The sequence below is a fragment of the Chlorocebus sabaeus genome, chromosome 20 (genome assembly GCF_047675955.1).
Source record: "Chlorocebus sabaeus isolate Y175 chromosome 20, mChlSab1.0.hap1, whole genome shotgun sequence".
Classification (NCBI taxonomy): domain Eukaryota; kingdom Metazoa; phylum Chordata; class Mammalia; order Primates; family Cercopithecidae; genus Chlorocebus; species Chlorocebus sabaeus.
This window is the reverse complement of record NC_132923.1, coordinates 82,712,776-82,728,864: the sequence shown is the minus strand read 5'-3', so window position 1 is coordinate 82,728,864 and position 16,089 is coordinate 82,712,776. Positions and strand designations below refer to the sequence as shown.

Genomic DNA, 16,089 nt, shown 5'->3' with positions numbered 1-16,089 from the left:
CCCATCTCCTGCCACTATGCTCACTGCTGGAGATACAAAGATGAGCATCCCCTAAGGTTAGCTCTTTCTGCAAGAAGCTCAATTTGGTGAACGAAAGAGATAACCCATCAAATAATTACAACTAACTCTAGTAATTATCATGATAAACAGAACACAAGGTGCTAAGGAAGCAGAGAGCAGGGGTACTGACCAAAACTAGAGATATTAAGGAAGAATTCCTGGAGGAAGGGACCCTTAAATGAGTCTTAAAGGCCGAATGGAAGTTGGCCAGATAAAAAGAGAAGTAAGAGTATTTCAGGCAGACAGAATGTTCATTGGGGTGTGTGCTCAAAAATAAAGAGATAAAAAATAAAATGTTTTAGGAGCTGCAAGTAGCTAGAGTATTGGATGACAGTGGATAGTAGCTGGAAATGAAGATAGAAAGTAGGTAGGAGGATGGCAGATTGTGAAGGGACTTTTATGAAGAGGTAAGAGTGGATATAGCACCAAAGAATTTAAGTGGAGGAGTGAAATGGTCAAATTTATGCTTTAGGAAAAAAGTCCCTAAAAAAGAAAACACTAAAAATAAATAAAGGCTATCCTAGCTGCAGTGTGGAAGATGGCATTAAGGGGTACCAAACTTAGCCAGAGGGGTCAACCAGGGTACCTTCATAGTCATCTGGAGGCAACATGCCCTAAGGCAGGGCAGTGGGGCTAGGGATGGAGGAAAAGGAGGAATCCCAGAGCATTAAGGAAGTGGGCACAGACAGACAGCACACATGCATGCTCACACACCCATTCTTGTCCATGCTTTCCAAAGTGCTGTATAGTTTTTACTAGTTTAAACAGGATTTGTTCCCCTGTTGTGTTCTGACTGGCTGTTGTTGACTTAAGAAAGCTACTGGTTTTTAAAAATTTATCTATCTTATATTCAACCCATGGATCAGGATTAAAAAATTCATTAAAATTAAAAATTAAAAAATATATATGTATCTTGTAGTCTTCCATTTTTTGAACTTTTAGTTTTAAGTGTTCGGTTGACTTCTTTAGCCTTTCTAGGTATTTATTTTTATCTAAGTACTTTTGCATATTGATATTTTTGACCCTTTGCCTTTTTTTCCATTTTTATTATGAAATTCTCAAACATACACAAAAATAAAGAGAATATTATATCTCCTATATGCCCTTCATCTAGATTCAATAACTATTAAGATTTTGCCCTACTTCTTCTTTCTGTTTTTGCTTTTATGTTGTTGCTGAGGTATTTTAAAGCAGAATTTCAGACCTTTTGTCATTTGAACTCTACATACTTCAGTATGCATCTCTAAAAAATGTGGGTATTTTCTCATGTAACCACAGTATCATTGTTATTGTGCTTAACAAAGTTTACAATTATTCCTTGGTATAATTTAGTATCTAGTACATATTCATATTCCTTGTTTATCTCAAAATATCTTTTAACAGTTGGTTTGTTCCAACTGGGATTTGAATCACGCATTGCATTTGTTAGTTTGTACTCAAGAGACTTTTAATCTACTTCAGTTCCTAACCCTAGCCCCTTTTCAGAAAAACAAACGAAAAACAACAACAAAAAGAACCACTGACTGTGGAAGAAATCATGTCTGTTGTCCTGTAGAATGTCCCACATTCAGAATTTATCTTGTTTCTTCATACTATAATTTAATTTATTCCTCTGTCTCTCCTATTTCCTATGGATTGGAAGTTAGCTTTGAATGACTAACTGGATTATGGTTCTTTTTCTTTTGGGGAAGAGGATAAGACTACTTCATAGGTTAAGGGTGTGAAGTACTTCTGTTTCTTCTCTCTGATAGTCCCACTCTTAGGGATGCTAACACTGAACAGTGGGTTTAGATGATGACAGCTCATCCCTCCATTATAAATTTCCCCATCAGACTCATTGAATTAGTTCATCCACTGATGATTGTCTCTGAATGAATTATTTCATCAGGGCTACAAAAAAATGTTCTCATTCTATCAGTCTTTTCACATTTATTAGCTAAATAATATTCCCATAATAACTAGGGCTATTTTGTTGTCTTGAAATATAGTATGTACCCCCTTCCCCAAAAAAACTAGATAAATGCTTAATTCATTTTCTTTTATAGTAATTTTTGGTTAAAGAAGTTACCTTTGTTGTTCTTTTTAAGAATCTATTGATTTTGCTTCTAGTTTATGACTTAATTCATTGGCTAGGCTGCTGGTTCTCCCCCAGTGATTATCTTATTATCTCAGTCCTTTTGAAACAGATTTCTTTTGCACAAGAGTCTTTACATCCTTGGGTGTGTGAATGACTTTCTCAGTACCACACGTCAGTTAGTCCATCTAGTCCTGCACTTTTCAGAAGAAGATGTAACAACTTTTCCTTTGGTTTTTCTCTTCCTGTTCCAGGTCACACTGTGAACAAGATGCGTAAACACTCAGATTCAGAAGTGGCTTCTCTTGCCAGAGAAGTTTACACTGAGTGGAAAACTTTCATTGAAAAACATTCAAATAGACCTTCTATTGAAGTTAGAAGTGATCCCAAAACCGAGTCGTTTAGGAAAAATGCCCAGAAATTACTCTCAGAAGCCTTGGAATTAAAGGTAATGCCCTAAGTATATACAACTGTTTTGTACCCATAATAATTAATTTTTAAAATAGAAGGAAAATAAAGTGAATGTCCTGGTTGGATGTGATTAGTAGGTGCTCTTGGTTAAATGCCTCATGATTTCATAATTAAGATTTCATAGTCTTAATGCTGTGGCTTTATTTTAACCAGTTATTCTTTAAGGATTCTGGATTTATAAGCATTCCAGGAGACAGTGTTGTAGGAGGCAGGCTTTTGAACTAGCAAGATCTGGGGTTGAAACTCTGACATTCTAGTTGTGATACCTTAGGCAGATACCTTAACGTTTTCTGAGACTTGATTTCTTAATCTGTAAAATAAGGATTGTAAGTCCTACCACCTAAGGTATTAAAAAGGTTAAATGAACCATATATGCAAAAGAATAGTAGTGCCTGCTGATTAGAAGTTATTTAATGAATGTTGGTTACTTCCCATTTAAAATTCCTTCCCTTCTCGCTGAAGTAAAAATTCTGTGATGGACTGAATATCAATAGTAAAATAAATAGTTGTCTAGTGAAAAGACTCAGATCCCCCAGTTTTCGTCAACAGCCATATCTTTAGTTTTAGGTCATAAAATCAATTGGATAGACATGCTCCCTATCTTCATGACTTACAATTCAGATGATGTTCGTGGTTTGAGGTATACATCCTGGAAGAAGGATTTTTGCTCATTAATAATAATATTCATTGTCATCATCAAACAACAAATCTTATAAGCTGATTAATACTCTGGAAAATAACACATATAATAGTCATGTTTCTTCCTTATCCCAGGATATCCCAGAGCAACTCTGCTAAAGTACCCTTAGAGAACAATTTAATATTAATAAAAGAAGCAATTCCGAAGTCTGATTTAAATGCTAGATCTGTTACTACAGTCTCTAAAAAATTTTTTTGCCATTCTATCTCAATTATTTATCCACAAAAGAAAGACTTGTGATATAGTACTTACTTTTTTTTAAAATAAAGTTTTGGATCTGAAGTGAATTTGCACCAAAGCAGCAGCTGCTTTGCCACAGTTCTGTCTTCACCTTCACCATGTTCCTCTTGGTCAAAAACGCACTAAGTTGCCTCCAAGTTCGAAGCATTCAGCAAACAATGGCAAGGCAGAGCCACCACAAACGTACACCTGATTTTCATGATAAATACAGTAGTGCTGTATTAGCTAGTGGAGCCACTTTCTGTATGGAGATATGTAGCAATACAAATCGGAATATAATGGAACCTGTCCCCTGTTGGCAGAGTCACCCCAAAGGAAGGGAGAGATCGGTAATCATCCCAGCTGGTGTAATAATGAATTGTTTAAAAAACAACTCATAATTGATGCCAAGTTAAAGCACTGTGTACCCATTAAGATATGGCATTATTGAAGAAATAAAGTACATTCGAAACCTTAAAAATAAATAAATAAAGTTGTGGATTTTTAAATACAAACTTCTAATAGAAAATGAGAAAAATGTATAAAAGGGAAAAAAATGTAACCCAGACATAATCTTGTTAACACATTGGCACATTTCCTTTTTTGGTAAATTGTTATGGTTTTTTAAATGAATGTTGGGCAAGTTATGATTAACTGAGATTTATATAGAGTGAATTATATGCTGAATGTTCCATAAGATATTTTTATTGATTATTTAAGTAACATTGCAGAAAATTGATGTAATTATTTACATTTGTGTTCTCTTTAATCTTGATCAATTTTAGTGTCATTTTGTATATCCTTTTCTATATATCTTTATTTTTTCATGTTTATAATTTTTTTTTTTTTTTTTTGAGACAGAGTCTCACTCTGTCACCCAGGCTGGAGTGCAGTGGCGCGATCTCGGCTCACTGCAAGCTCCGTCTCCTGGGTTTACGCCATTCTCCTGCCTCAGCCTACCGAGTAGCTGGGACTACGGGCGTCCACCACCGCACCCGGCTAATTTTTTGTATTTTTAGTAGAGACGGGGGTTTCACCATGTTACAGGATGGTCTCGATCTCCTGACATCATGATCCACCCGCCTCAGCCTCCCAAAGTGCTGGGATTACAGGCATGAGCCACCACGCCCGGCCCATGTTCATAATTTTTAATGACTATTTGATAGTTCAGTGAATTGCTATGCTGAAAGTTCACTTAATTTTTCCTAAAGGAAGCTTTAATATGAGTATTAAACCTTTGGAAGAGAAAACAAAATATGAAAGTTATAAGTCTGATTTTCCAGAGTATCGATTAGCCAACAAGATTTATTTTAAATAAAGTTTAGTTTTGAAATAAGTCAAAATTATTGCAGAAACATACAGTGTGGGTATATAATATATAGTTAATGTGGTGGTAAATACCAGTTCCCTGTGGTATCTTTTTAAGTAAATGATAATAACAAAGCTATGCTTGTAAGGATTAATGAGCAGTTTGCCTACTATATTAAACTCCATGATAATTATCCTTTTAGTTTATCCATTAATTATCCTTTAAATGGCACATCAAGTGGTAAGCACTCAAGTGTTATAAAGCAAAGTTAAAAAAGTGATACATTTGTTAGTGCTTTCCAACATAATTGGAAAAAAACATCAGATTAAGCATAGCTGAATGGTTTTGTTCTCAAAGAGTAAATTTAAAAAATTAAAAGTATGCATCTTACTGTCTTCCTTAGCCAAAAATAAAAATAAAAAAATAATAACTCGGCTTTCCTTGCATAAACAGCATTTGATAGCATGTTTATCAGTTTGTTATGTCAGAGAATATAAATACAAGCCCTTTTATATAAGGTTAATTCTTAGCACCTATCATCATCTGAGATATTTCCATATTAGAGTAAATCAATGAACCATCTAATTCAGTATCTGGTCTTTGACAGTAACCAATGTTGAGTGTATTCAAATCAGACATCAGATCTCCATAAATGTACTTAATCAGGCAGCAGTAAAGCATTGGGTTTAGGTTATTGGCCCAGTGACTTAAAAGCCTCTACAATTTGATCCTAGCATGTGTTATTGCAAATACCAAATCTTCTCATTACATTTTTGTAGAAAAATAAATGTTTCCATGTTGTTTCACTCATATCCTTTAATAGTGAAAGCCACAGATGAAGAATAATACGCACAGCCTAAAGGTGCATCTCTTTATTACCCTACAGATCTTGCTTTCTAGATTCATGGATTATTTCCTTGTTCTTGGAATAGTGGAATAGATGAATAAAAACTCCATCGTTGAAACCCAGGCTCCATTCCCCTTTACTTTCTCCCTTCCAGATCTTCTTTGTTCTTCCCCGTCTTTTAGATCTTTCCTCATATGAACATCTCCTGTGGTGTCATTCTCTTACTTCCCCTTCCTCATTATCCACTCTCCTTTCCTACCTCACGGCCTGTGATCATTTTCCTATTATGTCATTTAAAAAAATGAACCTGATTCTCAAAGTGAGCCTGTATCATTAAGAGTTATGAAACACTGGCTGGTTGGCTCAGTTGGTTGTCAGATGGTGCTAATGAGATCCAGGTCAGGGGTACGTCCCCATATGGGACTGTTAGTTTTTCTTTGTTTAATGGCCTCAGACTGCACCCCTGGCTTTGACCAGCTCTCTCATGAATGTATTCAAGTGGTCAAAAAGAAGTGTGGGTAGATATGTACAAATTCAATCATGCTACTGGAAAACCCATACAAAGTTTGCTTCCAGTGGCTATTCAATTCAACAGATGTTTAGTAAGGATCTACTCAGTGCTGGGGGAGAAGACAAACATGAATGAGTCGCATTCCCTATCCTGAGAAAACTTTACTATCTCCTGACTGAAAACCTATAAATGATTAATTAAAATATGAGGCAGTCTGAAATAATGGTACTAGCAAGTATCAACACACAAAGTACAGAGCAGTTAAATCTGATGGGGGAATCTGGGAATGTTTTGTAAAAGAGATGGCAGTGGAGCCCACCTTTATCAGAGGCGTAGGATTTTGCTAATTAGAAAATACACATAAAATAGAAACATATTTTATCTGCTATGTATATGATGTTATTAGAAGAGCAAGAAAGAAGAGTTACACACGGGAAGGAAGGGCATTCATTTAATAAATATTGGTTGAACATTTACTATGTGCCACTAACCTATGCTAGCTAGGCATGCACAGTTTAGAAATAGATACAACATGGTTTCAACTCTAGCAGTCCTTATAGTCTTCTGAGGAAGATAAACAAATAAATAGTTAAGAAACAGTGTGGGAAGTTCCACACTTAAGGTAAACACATGAAGAAGACCCTGTTCCCATGCCCTGAGAGAGCTTACGCATGTGACAGACATCACTAATTGGTTATGGCACCAATTCCCACTGATGAAGGAGCTCAAGGGGGTCATGTTTTATATCTTCCTCCAGCTATAGCCAGTTCATCCAGAATTAGAAAGCTGTATAACACACTTAACTCACAGGCACAAACAAATAAGGATTCTGACTGTCTCTGGGAAGTGTGAACTAGGAGATACCAATAAAACAACAGTACAAGTGTTGAACAGAAAGGATGTTGGAGGAGTTGTGAGGAAGCAGAGTTGTGAGTAAAGATGTGTAGCATAGGAAGAGAGAATAAGGCAGTTAGAATTGGTAGTGAGTAAGGCCCATGGAGAAGAGCAAAAACATGTGAGAAAGAGACCAGGCAGCTCATGAGAGATACAGAGAAAGGATCGATTTCTAAATAAATCCGTAGGTTTCTCCCAGTGTTCCTATCCTTATTCCCATTCATACAAATTATCTCATAGCAAAAGCCCTTTTCTCAAGGACTCAGTGAAACTTGGTCCTTCCACCCAGAAGGGCTCACCTAAAGCACTAGATTAGGACCCACTGGAAAGGACTCACCAACTTGGGTGGCTTTGGATTACCCAAAGGCACTTACAAGACAGGTATTCTTCACTTTGCAACAAACTTGTTGTACACACGGTACATGTTGAATCATTTTCTATCACGATTTTAATGTCACATATTTTTCTCCATTTCTTAATTCTGATTGGTCTTCATTTAACAAGAGGCATGCATGAGAATTGTTAGATGCTTACCTTCTATTACCACCACACTGCTGGCATAGCACTTGTCGTGCTGCCTACCCCTGGGTTCCCACCCACTTCTGGGATGTGAGTTTGTGATGGGCAGGGTTCACATCCTTTCTGCTCTCTCTCTCTAAGATCAGGCCAGACCCAGAGTAGCAATTCAGTTAACTATTTGCTGAATGAAGTATGTGAATTACGAGACACTCTCAGAGTTCTTTTTTTTTTTTTTAATTTAATACGGGTACTATAATTTGCTGGAGTGCCCATGACTTGTTTTACAAACACATATACCCTTCTTCTTTGATAACCACTCCCCTCAAAAAAAAAAAAAAAAAAAAAAAAAGACTTTCTTGCTAAGTGTATCTCTAACCACCAGTGGAGACTAACCAGCCTCACACCAGGATAAGGAACCTTCTTTCTAGCAAATGCTGCAGGACAAATGCTGGATAGCCAGCTAGCCACCTTTCCAGCTTCCTAAAGTAGTTTGGTGCCAGGCCTGCCTCAGGGGGCTAGTTCGGTGCCCACCCAGGAAGACTTGAAAAACTTGGAGTCTGGGTTCTAGAGAACCACGGCGCCAAGTCCACTCACTCCAACACAAGCCGTGGAAATAATCTGTCTGTCATTAGGACCACAAACTTTTGTGAGCACCTTTTGTCGGCTAGACTAAGGCAGATGTCTGGTCCTGGATATTCACTCTCTCTCTCTTTCTCTGTGTCTCTTTCAGTCCTGTTCTGCTCTTTGCTTGGTCCTTACATCTGACAAGTTTGTTTTTTCTACTTACTTTGGTCCATCTGTCTCATGTTAGGACATTTTATTAAATGTCAGGTGACCCCTTTTTATTTGGGGTGTGTTTTTTCTTTTTTTGAACTTTGCATTTTGCACAGAAGAACAAACATGTATGTACAGCTCAGTGAATTTATCACAAAGCAAACACCTATTTCACTTAGCCAGATCCTACTCATGCTCCAGGTCTCAGATTAAACTTCATTTCCTCTTGAAGCCAGGCACTGCCCTCCTGGGTTGGGTTGCTTTGCCATGGCTGTGTTCTCCCCTGTGCTGGTTCCTCTCCTTTCTCCTGGTGCACAGGATCCTTGCAATCCCTGTTCACAGTCTGTCTGTCCTACTGGACTAGGCTGCCCAAGGGCACAAGGACTGAGCCTTCCTTAGTCACTGCTTATTGCTCAGCCCAAGCACAGAGCGTGGCATATAGTGCTGAATGAATGTTTGAATGAATGGCTAAGGGAGGGAGAGAAAGGTTAAAGATAAAAAAGCAAGTGAGAGAGATAAATTTGTCTCCTATTTTCAAGGAATTTTCTACTAGGAGAGACAAACTTAAAATATAGATCGTTGGCTGGGTGCAGTAGCTCATGCCTGTAATCTCAGCACTTTGGGAGGCCAAGGTAAAAGGATTGCTTGAGGCCAGGAGTTCAAGACCAGTCTGGGCAACTTAGCAAGACCCCATCTCTAAATTTCTTTTTTAAATTTTAATTAGCTGGGCATGGTGGTGCATGCCTGTAATAATCCTAGCTCTTGGGAGGCTGAGGCCAGAAGATCACTTGAGCCCATGAGTTTGAGCCTGCAGTAAGCTTTGATCACACCACTGCACTCCAGCCTGGGTGACAGAGTGAGACAGTATCTGTAAAATAAAAGTATACACTTCATTTATAATATATCATGATTTATAATATATCATGATAGTGACTAGGGGAAGCTCAGGGCATGGTGGCAGCCTGAAGAACTTTGCACTGGGGTCTTTTTGTTTGGTTGTTCTTGCCTCGGCTTTGACATACAAAGAGGAGTGTTTTCCGTAGGGAAAGGTGTGCCTTGCTAAGGGAACATGTGCTGGTGCAGAGGCATAGAGGTGTGTGAAAGCGGCCAAGAGTGGAGTGCTCAGGGCCGGCTGTGCTCAGGATTGGGGAGGGGAATAGCTGAAGATGGGCCTGGAAAGGAGGGTAGTGCTGGGGGCGGTCTTGGACCAGCATCCAACCTACCCTGGATTCAGACCGTGTAGACAAAGTCCCAGATCTCTCCTGCTTTGATTAGGTCTGGGACCTCAAGATGGCTTGGGCCTGAGCCAGACCACCCCAGAATTGCTACAAGTCCCTCCCCTAGGCCTGCTCTGCTTAATGGAAACTGCAGGCGTCTCTCCAATCTCAACCATTCTCTCGGAATGTTGAAGCGGCCATTAGTATGGTGAAAGGGAAAAAACATGAACTTTGGAGTCGAGGGATCCAGGTCAGAGTCCCAGCTCTGTCTCTTAGTAATTGTAAGACCTTAAACCTTTGCCTTTGAACCTGTTTCCTTATCTGTAAAATGTGATAATAGGAGTTATGAGCATTAAATGTGAAAAGTGATTTTTAAACTGTTTTGTACACATGTTAGGATCCAGACCCCATGTTTCTAAAATGCTGTAAGGAGTTAAAAGGCAGTCTAAAAACAAAACAAAAAAAAATATGAACCGTTATACTGATTTATTATTCTTGGTCTTCGTTTCCTGGTTGGTAAAGTACAGGGCCCAGTACCCGTTGCTTAGTTCAGGCCAGTTTCCTGTTATAATGGCAAATATTACCACCCGGCAGGGGTTGTGAATGAGGTCCCTGTCACAAAGCACATGGCCTTGTTCCTTAATTGCCAGGGTGGAATTAATTTGCTCTTCCTGTTTCTCTTGTGACAGGAAGTAGATGTCCTTGAATTTCAGTTGATTAATGGAGGCCTCTGAGCAGAGTGCTCCAGCCTCTCTTGCTTTTAATCCTTATGCAATGTAAGGCTCTAATTTGATAATTTTGCTGTTTTTTAGATGGATCACCTACTGGTTGAAAATATTGAGCGGGAAACGTTTCATCTCTGCTCCCGCCTCATTAATGGGCCGTACCGGCGGACGGTGAGAGCCCTGGTCTTCACATTAAAGCACCGAGCTGAAATCCGGGCTCAGGTGAAGAACGGCTCGCTGCCAGTCGGCACGTTTGTACAGACCCACAAAAAGTGACCTGAGGACGGTTCCAGCCCTGGGCCAGGCAGAGAAGAAAATGGGCCCCTCTCTGCCGTTCAAAGACGCTTTTGAGTTTGGGTGATGGCTGATGCTGGCTGTGCTAGATTTTCCCATGGTGCCATTCCTTTGCAGACAGAGGATTCGGAGAGCCCTAGGAGACAGGCCTGCAGGAATGTGCTTCATTAGCTGGAGTGCGCTGGTGCTGCCTAACAGAACGCACACTGGCTGTCACTAGGAAGCGCCATACGGTTGCTATCACCCAACATGGTGAAAGGGTGATGGATTTCACTGTGAGTATGCCAAGGACACCTCTAAACTTCCCCCTGTCAGGCAGATGAAGTTACTACTTTATTTCACCACCCTGCAGGTAACTGAAACTCAATTACCGCTGCCGCTCACTCGGTTCCATCCCCCTGAGTTTAGATAGCTCTGGTGCCTCTCAGAACTCCCCTGTCTGTTCTCTTTGCTCTACCCCAGGGGTGAGCCTGCCAGAGCCAGCCGACTACCCCTTCTTCCCAGAGCTCACTTATCTGAACGTTTCAGCTCTCCCTGGAAGACCTTCTGCGTTGGTCTCCAGAGCCCCCATGCTGAGGCTACTAATGAGGAACTGGCCCGAAGCCTCCCACACCTCCGAGTTTATTTGAATACGCTGGCGCTCTCAGTTTAGGGCTCTGTAGAAGATACATAATGAAATTTCTCTTGAAATGAATTACTGCAGTAGAAAAAAGTACATACATATATATGTTAAAGTGAATATCTCTACACAGGCCTGTTTTAACAATTATGTAAATAATACTTGTTTTTTAAAAAGTAATAAGCTGGGACTTTTTTTTTCTCAAACAAAAGGTGGAGTTTGTTCACTGAAGAGTGTTTTGGGTTGAGAAAGGGTACAGTTGGTGAAATTAAAAAATGATGGAACAAGGATTTGAGGAAGGTAGAAGACTCAAGGAAGTGGGGATTAGATTAGAGGATACCGGAGCACGTTTGTAATCTGAAAGGAAGGAGCTGGTAGAAAGGGAGAGATTTAAAATCAAAAAAAAAAAAAAAAAAAAAAGTTGAAAAACAAGGGGAGAAGGGATGGGACTAACATTATTGCCTAACTTCTAAATGCTAGGCACTTCTCCTAAGACAGTTTATTAACATTTACATGGATCAAAAACAAGGAGAGAAGGGACGACACTAACATTATTGCCTACTTTCTAAATGCTAGGTACTTTTCCTAAGACAGTTTATTAACATTTACCTGGATCTTTATATAGTTTTGTAAAAATCTTGTAAAAATCTTCTCTCACCCGTTGTATTAAGTAGGTATTGTTGTTTTCATTTTTTAGATTTGTTTGTTTATTTAGCAACCATTTCCTGGGCATCCGTTCTGTGGGGTAGGTGTACACTGAGCAGTAGTTACAAATGGGAGCCTGAGGCTCACTGAGCAGAAGCATCACCTTCAATTTCTCACTGCTACTAACTATTGGAGCTAGAATAATAATAATGGAGCATTTACCCTGGGCCCAGCACTGTGGTAACCATTTTACAAAAAGAGAATACCCAGTTAAAGACGAGAAAAGTGAGGCTCAGAAAGGTAGAGTAACTTACTCAAGGTCACACAGATAGTGAATGACAGATCTAAGATTCAAAATCCAGGTCTATTTGACTGTATATGGTTCCCTTGGATGATTTCATCCACTCTCATGTTTTCAAGCATCGTCTACATGCTGATGACATTCCAGTTTGTATCTTTAGCCCAGACCAGTCCCCTGACTTTCAGATGATATTTTCTAGATGCCCCATAGACATCTCAAATATAACATGTCTTCTCTCCATTGGCAGTACCAGCAAGCCAGACACTCCAGCTAGGAACTCAAGGGGTCAGCCTAGACCGCACATCTCCCACTCTGAGCCAACCAAGTCCTAGTGGTTTGATTAGGTTGGTGCAAAAGTAATTGTAGTTTTTGCCATTACTTCTAATGTATTACTTCTTTGCATTTGCTGTTCCAGTTGCAATGCTCTTTCCCCAGACATCTGCATGTTCTTGTCCTCGTTTGATTTAGGTCTCTCTTTCCCTTGTCAAAAAGGCCTTTGCTGACTACCCTAAATACAATAGCACTCCCCCCTAACTATTCTTTAATGCTGTACCTGGCTTTATTTTTCTTCAGAATATTTATTACTCTTTAACATAGTTATTTATTTCTTTATTGTCTATCTCCCCACTCCCAGAATGTAAGCTTCATGAAAGCAGAGTCTTTGTTCTATTTCCTGCTATATCTCCAGCATCTGGAACAGAGCCTGGGACAAGCTAGGTCTTCATAACTATTTATTGGATAGTTGAGTGACTGATTGTGGATGTACAGGATAAGCATCTAATTCTATCAGGGAGTGCTTCCTGGAGGAGCTGATATGTGTGTTCAGTCTTAAAGGGCAGGAGTTTGGATAGGGGAATGTTAGTTAATATAATGAAAATTTCAAAATTAAAGGGCAGGAGTAATTAATTGGGTGATTGAGATGCATGCCTGGCAGAGCAAGCAGAGTATGGAATAACCCAGAAGTGGAGCTATCTGGAAGGTAGGTGATTGGTATGGCTGGAGTAGAGGACACTGGCAGGAGAGTAGCCGGAGATGAGGCAGGAGAGGAAGGCAAGAACCAGGACCAGGTCTGAAGGGTCTTGAGCATCAGGAGAAGGCGTTAGACTGATTCAAAGCAGGAACTGCTCAGTTTTGTATTAATAGGCTATGTGGAAGAGAAGCCGGGATAGGGAGACTGGAAGTAGCAAGCCTCATGTTTAAAGAACCAAAGAGTTCTGCTAACTTAGGAACCCAGAGTAAGTTGAAAACAAATTGCTCTCTGGCTGAAAGCCTTCAGTGGTGATAGTTGGAAAGTAGAATGATTGCAGAGATGTGCTTTGGGGATTTGGAAAGCAGGCTGTGTTATTTGTGGCTGTTTTCTCCTTGATGCATGTGCAGAATTTCCATGAACGCTAATGGAGCTATTCTGAGCATTTGCTGAAGGGAAGGAAGCTTGCAGACATCCCTCCCAATCTTGCCCACACACCGAGAAGTACCTCGGAGCTACAGTCTGTTAAAAATGAGAAGGTTGAAGCCGGGCACATTGATTCATGCCTATAATCCCAGCACTTTGGGAGGTCGAGGCAGGCAGATCACCTGAGGTCAGAAGTTTGAAACCAGCCTGGCCAACATGGTGAAACCCCGGCTCTATTAAAAATACAAAAATTAGCCAGATGTGGTAGCAGGCACCTGTAATCTCAGCTACTTGGGAGGCTGAGGCATAAGAATTGCTTGAACTTGGGAGACAGAGGCTGCAGTGAACCAAGATCGCACCACTGCACTCCAGCCTGAGCAACAGAGTGAGACTCTGTCGCAAAAAAAAAAAAGAAAGAAAGAAAAGGTTGCCCCTGAAATGGGGTGAGAATAGTTCCTGAGACCTCTGAGCTACCTGTAAGTCAAGGTGTGAATATGTCTTATAAGCATGTTCAGTTGCTGGGGGAAATGTGGGAAAGTAAATACCATTTGTGTCTGCTCTAACCAGCTTATTGATGCTTTTCTTGTAGTGGTTAATTTGGAGGTCCTGGTCGGGCATGGTAGCTCACACCTGTAATCCCAGCACTTTGGGAGGCTGAGGCAGGTGCATCACTTGAGATCAGGTGTTTGAGACCAGCCTGGCCAACATGGTGAAACCTTGCCTATACTAAAAATACAAAAGTTAGCCAGATGTGGTGGCAGGCAGCTGTAATCCCAGCACTCGAGAGGCTGAGGCAGGAGAATTGCTTGAACCCGGGAGGCAGAGGTTGCAGTGAGCTGAGATGGCACCACTGCACTCCAGCCTGGGTGACAGAGTGAGACTCAGTCTTAAAAATAAAATAAAAATAAATACAAAAAAATTGGAGGTCTTGGTCCTTTGTGTAGGGACTCAGTCTCTGTATTTTCATTCATTCATTCAACAAAAAAATGTTGCCCATCTTCTGTGTGCCAAGGACTAGACTGGCACTGGGGACACAGCAATAAAGGAGGGATAATTTCCTCTTAGTCTGGTGAGGCAAATAGACACATAACTAAATAAATAGAGTATAGCATATTGGGTGGTAGCTATAGACATAAAAATATTGAGAAAATGGGGAAAGGAATGAATAACACCACTCATAGGAAGAATCTTCACAGAGGAGTTCATGTTTGAACCAAAGCCAGAAGGATAGGTAGGAGTTCTTAGCAGAAGGCTCAGTCTATGTGAAAGCACAGAAGCGTAAGGTGTATGGCTAGTTTCAGTAAAGGAAAATAATATGAGGTGGTTGAAACGTAAGGTTCTTAGGAATGGTAGTGAGAAATTGGGCAAAAAAAGTAACCAAGGCCTTGGAGGCCTTATCAACGAGTTTGGACTTTGGCCTTCAGATAATGGGAGACCATGAGAAGTTTTTGAGGAGGTGAGGGACCTAATCAGGTGTGCGTTTTAGAAAGATTAAAAAAAAAACAAACAAACAAAAAAACCCAACAGATATTTTAAGAAAATTTTAAACATTCAAAAGAAACCCAACAATTTAAGGCAAAGGAAAGAAACACTTGAGATTCAGTAAATTAGAGGGGTTTTTTTTTTTTTTTTTTTTTGACGAATGAAGTTTAAAGTTGCCCAAACAGATATCATTAGAGAATCTCAGGTTTGAAAAGTGGCAGGAGGCCCAGATAATGCATTTACTGTGTTCTGTGGTGAAGGAACAGGCAGCTGGCCTTTTTCATTTATAGAATATCAGGTTCTTAAACTTGTGCCTGTCAACTTTGGTTTTCTTTTGCTGTAGCCTCAGGCCTCAGAGCCTTACTCTGAGATTGGTAATGTGTTTTGAATGTGTTTATCACAGCCAGATGGGGCAAGGGCTCAGTTTGTTACTGCCCATTATTGCAAGGGAAGGGAGTCCATCCAGAAAACAAAGCTTTGGGAGTTTCAGTTAGTTGGGTGACATTGCCCTGGTATCAAAGGAAAGATGGTTTGATTGGATACATTGTATTTTCTTTAAATCAACCAAAATGATACAATTACTGTCAGGATGGACTTACTCATAACCTGGAGAGGTTGGTTTCAAGATCCAAGAAGATCAAAACATCCAATCAAATGCTGTTTTTTAATGTTGATAAAATCATTCTTTCAACACACATTTGTTGAGTTCTTACGTGTCAGGTATTAGGGTCACAGGGATAGAGAAGACATAATCTTTGGCCTCAAGAAGTTTACAGTCTCATGAAGGAGAAGATAATAAACAGGCTATTTTTACCATTTATTTTTATTTTGGGAGGGAGTCGGGGTCTCACTGTGTCACCCAAGGTGCAGTACAGTGGTGCAATTACAGCTCACTGCAGCTTTGACCTCCCAGGTTCAAGCAAGCCTCCTACCTCAAGCCTCCCAAGTGGCTGGGACCGTAGGTGTGTGCCACCATACCTGGCTAATTTTTTAATAGCCAGGTTTGACACCATGTTGACCAAGCTTCTCTTGAAC

At 40.0% G+C, this 16,089-nt stretch overlaps 1 protein-coding gene and 1 pseudogene across 1 annotated transcript in view; both read left to right on the top strand.

Annotated features, from left to right (window-relative positions):
• TCEANC2 (transcription elongation factor A N-terminal and central domain containing 2) overlaps nucleotides 1-15,208 on the top strand; it is a 48,561-nt gene extending 33,353 nt beyond the window's left edge. Inside the window, exons 4-5 of the mRNA XM_007978665.3 lie at nucleotides 2,389-2,582; nucleotides 10,408-15,208. Coding sequence (XP_007976856.1) covers nucleotides 2,389-2,582; nucleotides 10,408-10,596 — 383 coding nt within the window. The 3' untranslated portion in view covers nucleotides 10,597-15,208. The remainder of the gene's footprint in view (nucleotides 1-2,388; nucleotides 2,583-10,407) is intronic.
• Nucleotides 3,493-4,184, top strand: LOC140709376 (cytochrome c oxidase subunit 7B, mitochondrial pseudogene; annotated as a pseudogene).
• Nucleotides 15,209-16,089: the final 881 nt, after the last annotated feature.